The 13641-nt window shown below is 40.8% G+C and overlaps 5 protein-coding genes across 5 annotated transcripts; 4 read left to right on the top strand and 1 right to left on the bottom strand.

The window, feature by feature from the left end:
* Positions 1-817: 817 nt before the first annotated feature.
* FG386_002099 (histone H2B) lies at positions 818-1162 on the top strand (the record flags this gene model as incomplete). Its single annotated transcript, XM_067341447.1, has 1 exon — positions 818-1162. The coding sequence occupies one exon, from the start codon at positions 818-820 to the stop codon at positions 1160-1162; it is 345 nt and encodes a 114-aa protein (XP_067198875.1).
* Positions 1163-1561: 399 nt separating this feature from the next.
* On the bottom strand, positions 1562-4135 carry FG386_002100 (SAM domain-containing protein; the record flags this gene model as incomplete). Its single annotated transcript, XM_067341448.1, has 1 exon — positions 1562-4135. One exon carries the CDS (start codon positions 4133-4135, stop codon positions 1562-1564), a length of 2574 nt encoding a protein of 857 aa, XP_067198876.1.
* A 909-nt stretch (positions 4136-5044) lies between these two features.
* FG386_002101 (acyl-CoA synthetase) lies at positions 5045-7078 on the top strand (the record flags this gene model as incomplete). The annotated part of the gene is made up of 1 exon (XM_067341449.1): positions 5045-7078. One exon carries the CDS (start codon positions 5045-5047, stop codon positions 7076-7078), a length of 2034 nt encoding a protein of 677 aa, XP_067198877.1.
* Positions 7079-7974: 896 nt separating this feature from the next.
* On the top strand, positions 7975-12003 carry FG386_002102 (uncharacterized protein; the record flags this gene model as incomplete). The annotated part of the gene is made up of 1 exon (XM_067341450.1): positions 7975-12003. One exon carries the CDS (start codon positions 7975-7977, stop codon positions 12001-12003), a length of 4029 nt encoding a protein of 1342 aa, XP_067198878.1.
* A 432-nt stretch (positions 12004-12435) lies between these two features.
* On the top strand, positions 12436-13377 carry FG386_002103 (beta-tubulin; the record flags this gene model as incomplete). The annotated part of the gene is made up of 1 exon (XM_067341451.1): positions 12436-13377. One exon carries the CDS (start codon positions 12436-12438, stop codon positions 13375-13377), a length of 942 nt encoding a protein of 313 aa, XP_067198879.1.
* Positions 13378-13641: the final 264 nt, after the last annotated feature.

Genomic DNA, 13641 nt, shown 5'->3' on the forward strand with positions numbered 1-13641 from the left:
ATGAAACAAGCAGGCACATTTTAGGATAACAGCGGACACGTTGCATTAATGCACTAACTCCCTCACCGTATGCACGGGTCATGCTGCTGGAGTTTCGATGTAACCCTCCTTGAGAGGACGGACATTCGAAAACCCACACTAGAAAACGGGAAGCCACCAAACAAGGAAAGACTCTGAAGAAAAGATATCCGTGTCCCACCACATTCAACCTTCACTCCCGGTTACGTCAGCATTGTCCGCAGAACACCACGACGCAGCGAAGAGGAGCGCCTTACGTATTTTCACTTTCATGTCCCGCTTCGTTCGCGATCTCAGATGACCAACTGGTCCGTCCGACTTTAAAAATAGCAATAACCCTAACAAATTCTTCTTGTGGCGTCCAGTTTACGGTCACCAAACCAAGTGCGGTATGTGAACTGCGTCCAGGCCGTTCCCCACTCGCCGCTCCTCCCAAACATGTGACTTGAGCTCCCCACAGCAAGTGCCACCACTGCGCACGACATCTTCTCCAAAGAAAGAAGGCGAAACAACCCCGTCGCCACTCCACCTCCCACCGGGCACTGTCTCACCATCTTTCCGGCTAGAGTTTATTTTCTGATATTTTGAAGTTTTTGTGGCGCCCAGAAGTGTGGGGTTCCGTATGTACACGTCTCTATAAAAAGCATATAATTTGAAAAAAAAATTGAAAACTTGAATAAAAAAAATAAGTGTGGATTTTAAAGTGGATTTCTCCATTTTTAAGGAAGAATAAAAAAGGTGGAAATCACAGTCCGCGGTTCTGTAAGAATTGTAAAGCAAAAGTAGAAAAATAGAAAAAATGGCCTCAAAAGTTTCATCAAAGAGCAAGAACGCTCCCCAAAAGAAGATCCACAAGAAGAAGAAGGAGAGCTACTCGACTTATATCTACAAGGTATTGAAGCAAGTTCACCCAGAGACTGGTATCAGCAAAAAATCTATGATGATTATGAACAGCTACATCTCAGATACGTTCGAGAAGATTGCCCAACAGGCTGCTCAGCTTTGCCAAACTACCAGAAAAGATACTATCGCATCCAGGGAAATCCAAACTGCCGTTAGATTGGTCTTGCCTGGTGAACTCGCAAAACACGCAGTTTCAGAGGGCACAAAGGCTGTTACCAAGTTCACCGGTGGACAAAAGTGAATGAGTAAAGTTGCGAGAGAACTACAGCATGCAATACGGGGATATATACTGAGTAAGCACTTGAGTTTAATGGGTGATTGTAGGTGAAGCTTCAAGTGACACTGATGCTCCTATTATTTGAGGACTCATTGCTGCCAGGACCGTTGTGCTATTTGAATATAATAAGAACCAAGGGCTACTAAACAAATCATTCTGCGATCACACTTATGAATAATATGAAGGGTGTCATCTAGAATATTTAAATAGTATTTCCAGGCGTCACTAGACGCCACAAACGGTGTTAAGGTTACACACTAATTAGTTTCAAGTCTCTGCCTATTCCGCCCCTAATTACTTTGTCTCTGAGTCTTCAGTACGAGCCTGTCATGAATTCCGTCAGCGAGTCTTCCTCCCTGCTTGTTATCTGAAGGTCGCGTTTTTCAATGTGGGGTTGAGTCGTTTACTGCAACTTACCTTTCTCTCTATGTTCTCTATGGCGTCCGCTATCTCCCTCATATCTGCTCTCTCTGCTTGCTTTAGCTTGTTTCCTTCTGCAATCTCCAGCAGCTGCGACAACAGCATATAACATGTCTCGTTTTCACCACTGTGACCGGTATCATTCCTGTCGTACCTGTTGACTCTTTTTCCCGCAGTGTCTTTTGTGGGATTTTTCCATCCGTCTCTACCTGACTTCCCTCGCTCTTCTGCAAACGCAGAAGAGGCCTGGACAACCTCTGCTCTCTCCCTGCCAACGCTTCTACTGCGACTTAAGACGTTATTTGTCATATGATCACTATCTGAGTCGCAAACAGTGTCATTGCTCCTAATGTTGGCACGCAATCTGTAAACCCTAGTATTTATGTTTTGTCTAATGCTTTTGCTTGAACATCCACACATTTTTTTTATCAGATTTAGAATGCTAATCACCGCAAACGAGGGGGCATAGCTCAATTTACTCATGGCTTTGTTCATTAATACTTCCCCACCTGCGCCTATATATCCAACATACAACTGTATTTCAATGTTGCTCATCCCCGAAAAAGGCAATTCCCCATATACCATCTCCCACAAGATCACGCCAAGCGAGTAAGAGTCAATGCTTTCGCACGACTTGTAGTTATTATTCATATAAAGCTTTGCCGGCTCCAAGGTAGGTACCGTTTTAACGAGCACTTCAGGTGGATAGTAATTAAACACTTTTGAATCTGACACCTTTGGAGAAGTAACCGTGTCACAAAAGTAGTCAGCACTGTCATCATCAACGCCCTTGTTGTATAGTTGAGCCTGATTTGCATGCGCGTCGTAAAAGGATGCCTCGAGCAAAAAATGTCCGACGTCTGCCAGCTTTATTGAAACGGTTAACTCATCATTTACACTCTTTGTCCTTAGATTACCGCATTCCTCTTCGTCTGCAACGCACTCCTCCACATTCATATGTTTCCCGGGTACTCCCATTTTAACCTGTCTCCCTCCCACCTGCTTATTCTGTCGTTCTTCCGATACCCCACATTTATTGCTAACACTGAATTTACTGACCAACAAAATATTCGATGGCTTCAAATTTAAGTGGAAAAAGTCCTTCTGATTTAAATAGTGGCAACCACGAGCTATCTCCTTTGCTACCCTTAATGCGTCCTGCATGCTCATTCCCCCATCAAATGGCATGCTGTCATGCTCAAAATAACTGTTGGTTAAAGTGTTTCTGAAATCCAAACACACTCTTTCCCTCAACCCTATCCTCCCACCTCTGTCGTCACATGCACCAGCACTTCCACTGATACCATGAACACTTCTTCTATTATTCAAATATCTATTCAACGATCCTGAACTCACATATTCAGTTACCACACAATGTATGTCTCCCGTGTAACTGTGGCAAAATCCCAGTGTCAATACCAAATTTGGGTGTCTCAATGACCATATTAACTTGCAAGTGTTCTCCCATAATTGGGGTCTCATTATTTTTCCCTTGAACACTTTTATTGCCACTTCCTTACCCAACCACTTACCCAAATAATAAGACGATTTCATCGCGTCATTGATACCCTTATTGATGTTTCTTCCGCACTTAAGATGAGCCTCATCGCATCCCAACCTCTTCATAAATACTAATTGCTCAAACGGTATGTTTATCCCGGAATACGAAAATGAACACATAATCGAGTTTAGAGGTGTCGGAGACGGCAGTAACGCATTATATATTGCTTGGCTATTAAATCCAAGTGAGAGTAGCTTTTCTTTAATCGAATATTTCTCCAGGGACAATGCACTTTTGTGAAATGCCCTATACTTCTTTATACAATTAACCATTTTTATTCTATATCCTAACTCCTTTATACCGAGTGCATCACCAACCCCTTTTTTGCTTACGAACAGCGGCGAAAACAGTAAATCCTCGTCCTTTATCTCAGAGTTCCTCACCAACTCAACATATTCCCTCTTTATCCCTGATCCCTCCATCAATTCTGCCAAGGAACAACGCTCAAGCTTGTTGTTCTTCAGCTCCTTCTCGCTTTTCATCGTATCACCGTCCTTTCTCCCGTTACTAAAACGCTCCAACTCCAATAATCTGATTAACTGTTCGTTTGCACCAGTTTCTGCTATCACCTTCTCCGTCACACTCTTGCTATTATCGGCAAAACCTCCGCCTTCCTCATTATTACCATTTCCCACTAACTGAAACCTCGTCACTACTCCACTTTTCACAAATCTTTCCTCTCCACCGTAATACATCGAGTCGTAAACTGTTCCATCAGAAGTTATCATTATGCCACAATATTCACTCCCGTCTCCAAGTCCCACTCTTCTATAACCTACGAACCTACTGTTGTCGTCCAAAAAACACATTATTAACTCTAACTTGCTTTTTCTATCTGCTGGATATTCATTTCCCAAACTCAGCAACAACTCTTCGCAATCACAGTTTAAATAGTAGCAGTAGTAGTAGCAGTGCCTGCCTATATCCACTGCCCCACTACCCGTCTTACTTACCATTGCCTCCACCATCTGCTCGCTCTCAACCGCAACTACTTATGGCGTAAAACCACTCCGGTGCGACACATATGCTGCTAAACGCAGTAACGGCAGGTCGCCGCACACCTATACGTGCACGCCTCCCTTTTTGATATTTATATACTTTACTATGACCATGCAATCCGCTGAATCTTTGATCTTTTTATGCATCTTTCAGCAATCGAAATTTATTTTTAAAGTGTCCCGCCATTCCCGGGTACCAATAAGCAGCGCCATTAGATATTATTACTTAATAATTATTTGCCCTCGCTTCGTTATATAGGCATTTAGCCTTGAATGTATTTATTTAGGAATAAATGTGTCGTAATTAGGGAATATTAAGATAATATATTACTCCTAATTTCCTTAGATTTATTTTCCCACTAATAATTAATGTGTTTTACCGCCATTGACAGCCATTCTAACAAAATACATAACGGTGAGTTTATTGAACATATACATATATACAGATAGACAATACACGTATATTTGCGGACGCGTTTACATAAATATTTACTTTTACAGTTTTTGTAACAGTAATTGCCAATATTGTGTCCGTTTATTTGGAGCAAGCAAATAATGGAGTAAGAAGTGAAGTCTGTTGATTATAGTGAATAACGCCCCAAATAAACTGCAAATATATATGTATGCATATTGTCCATACGTTGGCAGAATATATTAATTCAACAGCTGCGTTGAGAGCGTTAAGATTTTCGTGGATAGTGACTTCCAGATATTCAATCTCATTTGGTGTATGTTTAATACTGACAAGGGTGTAGTAAATTCGGTCACTTTTGAACCAACCAATTGTTATTCATTAAGTATATGTCGTCTTCGCACCGACCATAATTTTAGTTGTTTAATAGTATAATTAACTCGAGGTCAAACAAAATGGGCAATGTAAACTCCGAATTGCTATCCGCGGACACAGATGAATATGTGTATTCATACCCAATCCCAGGGACAGGAGGTGCGAATTCCACGGATATAAGGCGATGCAAAAACTCCATCAACGCTGAATTGGTGAGCAACTTTAAGAATAAAGTCGAGAACTGTTGGGAGATGTTGTTACATGGGAAGGAGGTGAGTAACGACGGCGACTTCTTGGGTTATAGGGTCAAGGACGACGTTGGAACTCTCGGTGAATATTCCTTTGTAAAATTCTCTTATGTAATTAGTAGAGCCAAGGAAATTGGAAGTGGTCTTATAAATCTTATTGGACACAACACGGAATCTTACGACTACAGCGATTTAAAGTTGAGGTGTGTCGCCATCTTTTCAAAAAACACGATTAATTGGTCGATTACTGAGCATGCATGTAATGCATATGACTTTACTACAATACCCCTTTACGACGTGCTTGGGAATAGCGGTTTGATATATATATTGAATATGACCAAGACTAAGGCGGTGTTTTGTTCATTGGTATGTGCCAAAAAGTTGCTGCCACTATTGAGTGAAATAGATTCCGTCAAGCTGTTGGTTATGCTTGATAATGATTCGAGTTCATTGGAAAGTATCCCCGAGTGCGTCAAAGATAAGGTGGAAATAATTAACTTTGATGAATTACGGAATATTGGCAAAAAGAACATGAAAAAAGTCTCCCCTGGAAAACTGGACTCGATTCACTCGATACATTACACATCGGGTACAACAGGTATTCCGAAAGGTGTTATCCTCCCAAATAAATCTTGGATTGCCTGTTGCTCTGGTTTCCTTGAGGGCGGCCAGCTCGGAAGGAAGGATACTGGTTTGAGCAGTTCAGACTGTCACATTAGTTATCTCCCTCTAGCGCATATATTCGAGAGAACTGTGCATTTGGTCTTTTCTTATATAGGCGGAAAAATAGGATTTTATTCTGGCGATCCACAAAACTTAGTCAATGACATCCAAAAGCTAAAACCAACCATTTTCGTTGCAGTGCCAAGGGTCCTCTCCAGAATACACGATAATATAATGCTCAACTTGGGAAAGAAATCCAAACCTGTCCAAGCTCTCTTTAGGTTCGCTATGAGGCAAAAAGAAAGGAGAAACTTGTCAGTTCACCCGATCTGGGACCTCCTGGTCTTCAACAAAATCAAGGAGGTTATGGGCGGAAGACTTAGAGTCATTTTGTGTGGCGCTGCTCCTTTAGACAAAGCCATTCTTGCCAGAATAAGATGTTTCACGTGCGCCTACTGCATAGAGGGTTACGGTATGACCGAATTACTGCCAACTCTCATGCCGGAAATGACCGACGCCGCCGTTCAGACATTAGGAGGCCCTTCTCCAAGTCTGGAATTCAAGTTGGTTTCCATACCAGAAATGGGATACGATGCCAGACACGAAACTCCAACGGGTGAACTACTTTTGAGAGGCCCTCCCACCTTCATTGGTTACTTTGGCAATCCAGAGGAAACCAATGCAGTCATTTGTGAGGGAGGGTGGGTTAAAACGGGTGATATTTGTCAACTCCTTCCAAATGGTGGTTTGAGGATTATCGACAGAAGAAAAAATATATTCAAACTTTCGCAGGGGGAGTATGTTGCTCCTGAAAAGCTTGAGAATATATTCACTACTGCCTGCGAGCTTATATCCCACGCCCTTGTTGTTGGGAGATCCACCGAGAATTCCTTGGTTGCCATTTTTGTTCTTGACCAAGATTTTGCGATGAATTTTGCCAGAAATCAACAACTTGGGGACGATATAAAATTCTCTGATCTCGAGAACCACCCAGCCGTCATCAACAAAATTCAATCTGACTTACTCGCAGCTGAGAAGCAGAACAACGTCCTCGGGTACGAAAAGATCAGGGCCTTCAGGTGCATCACCACGCCATTCACCGTCGAAAACGAGCTTCTTACTCCCACATTCAAAGTTGTTAGATACAAGGCAATCAAAAGATTCGAAGGAATTATCGACGAACTTTACAAGAGCATTAAATAGACACTCTACCTCTTAAAATATTCAGTCAATTGTTTACCATTTGCATTTAAAGATCATTCTGCTAATTAAGAGTTGATTGAAGTCAACCTGAGAAGACTACAATTTTTTTTTGTGTTTTAGTCATTTTGCTTTAGTTTTTTTTATTATAGCGACGCTACAGCCTGTTTGGGATACTTATTTTTTATTTGTGTGAGCCCTCTATCATTCCCTTGCTTCCTTAGCAATGTCCTTGTCTCGATTTTATTGCTCCCCTCCGAATCGGAAGTCTTGACCCGTTTGTTTCGCTTCCCTTGTGGTTGTCGCCAACTGTAGTCTCTGGGAGAAGGAAACCCTGCTCCTTGTACCTTTAACCCACCAACATTCACCGACTAACCTCTAAACTTAAATACTGTATTTTCAGTCACATCTTAGCGTGCCTGTAAAAAATAAAGTGCAAAACAAAATTTTACATGCGTGATAATTGCATGCATGCAATTTGCAAAAGTGGGCATGAAATACAGGCAAAAGAATTGTTTTCCTTTCAGCGGGGCAGAGAATAAATAAAGGAGATCTGAATAAAACAAATAGAAATAAAAAATAAGATAAATCAAAAGGTCAGAATCGCTGTTAAGTTTCACTTTTTAAGTTACGCCTGTGCTTTAAGGTTAGAATCTCTTTCAAGTCTGGCAAAACAATTGCGATTACAGACAAAAGCGGTGGCAGGGCATCTAAAAATAGCCAAGCACCGAAATTTCAGTCGGTTTTACTCTTGATTTGCGGATTCCTGTTCGACCACCCATTTCATTCCGTCCTTTGAGTTGCTCACTGAGTGAGGAGAAAGGAATGAAACGAAGATTTACAAGTGAAGTTTAGTGGACCAGGAAAGGCAAACGAAAGTGGTTGTTAAAGCGAGTAGAATGCACTCGATTACGAAAAAATTGCTGATTCCTCATCTTTTTTTAGTGCTCCTTATAAAGCAAGTGTTCTCAAAGGAGACAAGCTCGTCTATAAAACTAGATAATTTAAAGCATGAGTTATTAGACATCAAAGTGGTTACGTTGCCACTGAAAAACCAGACTAGCGAGCTCCAAATGCTCCCCAGATTGAACTGGGATGACATATCAAAGGAGGAGGAAGAATACCTGAAGCAGGTGCAAAATAATGTTATCATGACAAAATCTGAAGAATATTGGACAGTGATTTTGGAGTTGGAGTATGCGGCAAGCAACTACCAAGGCGACCATAGGACGCTAATTAAAATGTCCAATGAGGTCCAGAGCATTTTGGAGGAGTTTAAAATATACAATACTGACTCCAAGGTTCAGTCCTTATTGGGAGGAAATGGGATAGTAGAATTCAACAAGCTGGAAGATAACATTAAATACTGTCTCGAGTTATTGTTGAGCGAAATAAGGGAGAATCAAAGGTGCGTGGACAACTTCAACATGTCTTTGGATCCTCATTTAAAAGTTCCGATAGCGAGTATGATTGACAGAATAAAAGGAATGGTAGCTTCTGACGAATTTTTGAAATTTGCGAACAAAAGAGCTGAGGGATATGCACGTTCCTTTCAGTTGCTGAATGTCATTAAGGAAAGGTATAGTTTGATAATGAGGGTGAGTGAGATTATAGAGAGGAACCGATTAGTTATAGAGGACCTAATAGCCACCTGGAATTACATAATTAACGAATTAGTAATATTAATGAAAGACCAGCTTAAACCAATAATTACATATAAGTCTGACGACGACGGGACCACTTTATTCCTTAAATCAGGAAACGAATTGACAAACAAGGCAGAACTGATTAATTCGATGTTCTCGAATACCATTCTTGTTAAATATGGTAAAATTGACGATTTAATGGTGAGTAGAACTAGTAACAATACAATTCAAGACAACAAAAATGCATTAGGAAGAAATGACATCAAGTTAATCACAGAGTTTGAATTGACTCCGCTCGACCGTGAGTCCAGAATAGAGACGTCAGAGAGATTGGTGACGTGGGAAACCGACATAGCACTGTCAATCAAGAACATCCTGCAAGTTGATGGTGTTTCCGGGTTGTTTGAGGACATAGACAAGGATATAAGAAACATTGAGATAGTGGATCTAAGAGAGAGGGTTTTGGCTAAAATACGAGAGACAGACAACAGAATACATGAATTAATATCAATGGAAAGTGAGATAAGAACAATGTGGTTCGTTTTTAATTATTTAAAAAAAGATGAGTTACTGTTAAATTCCCATGACAATTTAAAATATATCATTGAGAACAAGGAGTTGAATGTTGACAATCAGGAGCGAATAACATACATTTACAACCAACTAATAAATGCAAGATCCGAGTATCATATACTTTATTCCAACATCATAAATGAGGAAAGCGAGGAAACTGGTTTGAACCAAATAAGTAACAGCTACTCGAGTTTAAAAACCTTAATGTGTCTAAACCAATTTTACCAAGCGAAACAGGAAGCATGCAGCAGTCAAGAATGTGAGGCTACCGGCAACTATCTACACTACTCTGATGCAAACAAGGACTGTGTCTACTTTTTTGTTGACAAAATAAGATCCTATGCGACAAAAAGGGTCTTGAGTGCCAGTGACAACAGCGAGGAACACAAAACGACGTCCGAGTATGCCATACAACGCTTTATCTCTTTGATATTTCCCAACAGGAAAGAAGATTATCTTGAGAAACACTCAAATTCTCCTATATGGACCCTAATCCAGGAGTTAAAAGAGGAAAGGCAATTGTCTGTGGACAGCGACATGGATGAAAACCACCAACTGTTGGTCAGGAAGCGAGACAGAGCGAGTAAAATAATGCAAACTGCAATTGAATACAACGAACTGAGCAAGGCAGTCCTAAACAAGGTAGATTCGGTGTTGAATGAGAGTGAAATAATGGAGAAACACAACCGAGTGAGAGAGTACATGGAAAAAATGAGCGAGGTGCTCAAGGAACACGTTCTGGAAACAATAACTAACAAGGAGGATATAGTAAATGTGTTTGATAATATGGAAAGAGTGCTGAAAATGATGTTAGAAGACCTGTCCGAGAAAAGTCTGAACAATAAAAATAGCATTTTGTCACTCAAGAGCAAGTATGACGAGTTGCTGTTTTTGTTTAACGACTACACGGCAAAATACAACTTAGAATTCAATAAAAGAAGGAGGATCGAGGACAAGGAGTTCTTGGAGAATACTGGAACAGCCTTGAGGGAAGTTGGTGATGGTATTGAGGAGGCGAGGAGGCAAGTGGAGGAGATCAATTACGAAAACAGTAACAGTTACAGCAGTCTTCAAAGCAGAATTTCACTGATTCTGTCTTATATCCATTCCTCAAGGGTTTTGTTGGCATCTGAGACCCACGCAAATGAGTACAGAGGCGGTCAGAGTGACAAGATCATATCAATTAATTTGAGACACGAAAACTCGTATATAGAGTCCTTTAGAGCACGATACAAGTACGTGCTGGGAATGATAGGTAGTTATAACAAGACTTACGTTGATATAAAGAGGGGAAAGCAGAGTATATTTGAAAATCAGAGCGTTTTGTCAAATAGGCTTGTACAAATTGAAAACCAAATAAGGAAAAAATCACTTGGGAAAGAGAGTGGCACTCAGGAGAGTTTTTCAAAGCCTAATGTGAACAGAGTGAGAAAACAAAGAAGAATAGCGGAAAGACTGTTAAACGGGTACTTAATGCTGTATTTTAATATATACGACTCCAAGTCTGACAGAATAAAAAACACACTGGTGGCTCTTGATAACGTGATATCCGAATACAGATTCCATATAAACAAATTCAAAAAGGAAAACGATATAGGGAGTCAAGTTAAGTTCAAAACAAAGTTAAAGAAATTTCTCAACATCAAAAAGTTTTACAGGACTAGAAGGTACTACAGAGTAATGAAATCTTTTGAAGACTATATAATGCAGAAAAGAGAACAGTTCTTCGAGTATTTGGAATACAGTGACAAGACCATAAGAAACTTGAATTCGGAGACACTCAATATCATTGACTTCTACCTATGTAAACAAGGAGAAAAGGAGAGGAAGCGTACCACGATGACGGGTGACAAGGGAGTGAGCTTCAACAGCCAGGTGGAAGGTTTGGGTAAAGTTGTGGGTAAACTCGAGCCAATACAAATACTAATAGGGGACTTATACAGCGTGTTTCACAGACTGGGAAGGATTGAGTACCACAACAATGTGTATTACCTTGAATCGATATCCAAGCTGCTGTTTAATGCCGTGAAGGAGTACGAAAGACTGAACAAGAACGCGAATAAGATACAAAAAAAGATGTTAAACTTGTATCTAAGACAACAAGTGGTTATTGAGACCATAATAGATTTGATCAAGTTAATACTTCCCGCAACATACTTCATCAGAAACTACAATAAGATACCTGCACAGTACTTGAATTATAAGTCAAAGTACGGCAACAGCGACATTATGGACTACGCAAGTCACAAGAACAAACACATAAACGTCAAAGGCTGGGACGTAAACAAAGGCAAATCTAATATACACCTGGAAAATCTCCTAATCATTCAAAGACGATACATAAACAGCGAGGAGGAATTCAACAAGATGAAAAACCACATTGACGAACAAACTAAACATCTCATATTGCCTCCCGTAGATGTGGATGTCAACAAATACACTGGCAACACTGCGATTTTCCTTGTTTCCGACCAACTACTCGAACAAATCGTGCTAGAGTTAGAAAAGAGCGACCTGGCGTCCTCAAATGAAAACCCCCGTCTCAACAGGAGCGAAAAAACGGCAGTCATGGGGTACTGCATCGAGAGAATAGCCAAAAGAAGGAAAGAACTCTACAACAAACTCATCTCCAAGTCCTTAATCGTCAAACAGGGGAAGTGCTCCGTTACCGAATCCAAACCAAAGAGAAGCGAAACAGAACCGGCATGACCGTTCCCTCAGCATTAACTTAAATGCACAGAAAACAAAAACGTGTGCAACCAACAACACTTGGTTTTGATTCAGAATCTTACTGTAATTAATATTTAGGTAAGGCGGGCTTTTGTTAAATTAATTAATATTAGTGCTTAGGGTAATAGTGATATGGAAATTTATATAGCGAGGGAAGGCTGTTTGTATACAAGGTGGGGAGGGGTTTGTAGTAGCGAAGTTCGGAGGCAATTTCCCCCCTCAAGACTGAGTTTAGAATTTTTAAGTGCTTTTGCTAGGATTTAAAACAGCACATTGTACAGTAGACATTTGCATAGTGTTTAGGTGCAGTGCAATAGGAACAGAGGGTTTTTTTTGCGGAGTAAACAGCGACAGCCGAGATAGATCTGAGGATCCTGGTCTTGATAAGAGAGAAGCGACAGGATTTAAAGGATGCTGAGAGTGGACGACGCGAGCTCGAGTAGCAGGTCGATTTTCGAGGATTTGTCTTGTGAAAAGAGGAATTTTAGTTGCCAAAGTCTCGGGAGAGACGGAGAAGACTCGAAGAAGAATTCTTCTAGAATAATAGTGAACTCGGGATCGGTGATAGGACTTAAGTACAAGGATGGAATCATGATGATGGCCAGTCCGTTGCTTTGCTACGGAAGTTTGAAAATGTTTTCGGACGTTTCGAGGTTTCATGTGGTGGGTTCGGGGATAGTGGATCTCCACAAGGAGGATCTTAAAATCAGGAGCGAGGATGCGGAGATGAGTTCTGTACAGAATTACAAGAAGCCGCTGGTTAATAAATTGTCTCAAATAAACGAGGAGGAAAAAATACGCTTTTACGAGAACAAATTCACCTTGATGGCCTCAACTGGTGAATTCAGTGACTTCCAGAGCATTGTGGAGAAGGTCGAGGAAAAGTCCTGCGAGGACTTGTTCTTCAATACCAATTGCAGGTACGCTAAGGAATACAGCTGCTTCATTTCCAGCGTACATTATCAGAGAAGGAACAAGATGGACCCGCTCCTGAATGATATTGTCATTGGCGGTGTCAGAAATGATGGAACTAAAGAGCTTTACTCGATCGACCACTTTGGGACTAGGTTTCAAGACGAATTTGTCGCTTCGGGTCTCTCCGAATACCTGGGAATCACTCTACTTAGGGATAGGTACAGACCAGACATGACTTTTGATGAAGCAAAAAACATGCTCGAGGATTGCATGAGAAACTCTTTCTACGTCGAGTGTAAGGGATCCAGGATGGTGCAGATGGCAACCATTAACTCTGATGGCACGAGGATATACCCCAAGTACCCTCTGGAAGTCACCTGGAGGTATAATCTTTACACCAAATCGGACATAAATAGAAAGGACTACGTTGGATTTTAGCATTCCTACATTCAGACGTTATATATAACTCCTATATTCTCAATATTAAGGATTATTTTAACTACCTCAACTACTGTCTCTGCTCTCAACACCTGACTCGTTAAGTAAAAGCGAGTCTGTTCTTTTGTAGAGTACTAAATGTTTCCTTTCTGCTGCTATGTCAGCGTGTTCCGCCCAACGCCTCCTTCATCCCAAGCTAGAAATCACTCCGTGATGACGACTTGATCGTTATCTATGCTAGGAATAACACACAGTATGGGCGTG

The sequence above is a fragment of the Cryptosporidium ryanae genome (assembly GCF_009792415.1).
Source record: "Cryptosporidium ryanae isolate 45019 chromosome Unknown contig_32, whole genome shotgun sequence".
Taxonomy (NCBI): domain Eukaryota; phylum Apicomplexa; class Conoidasida; order Eucoccidiorida; family Cryptosporidiidae; genus Cryptosporidium; species Cryptosporidium ryanae.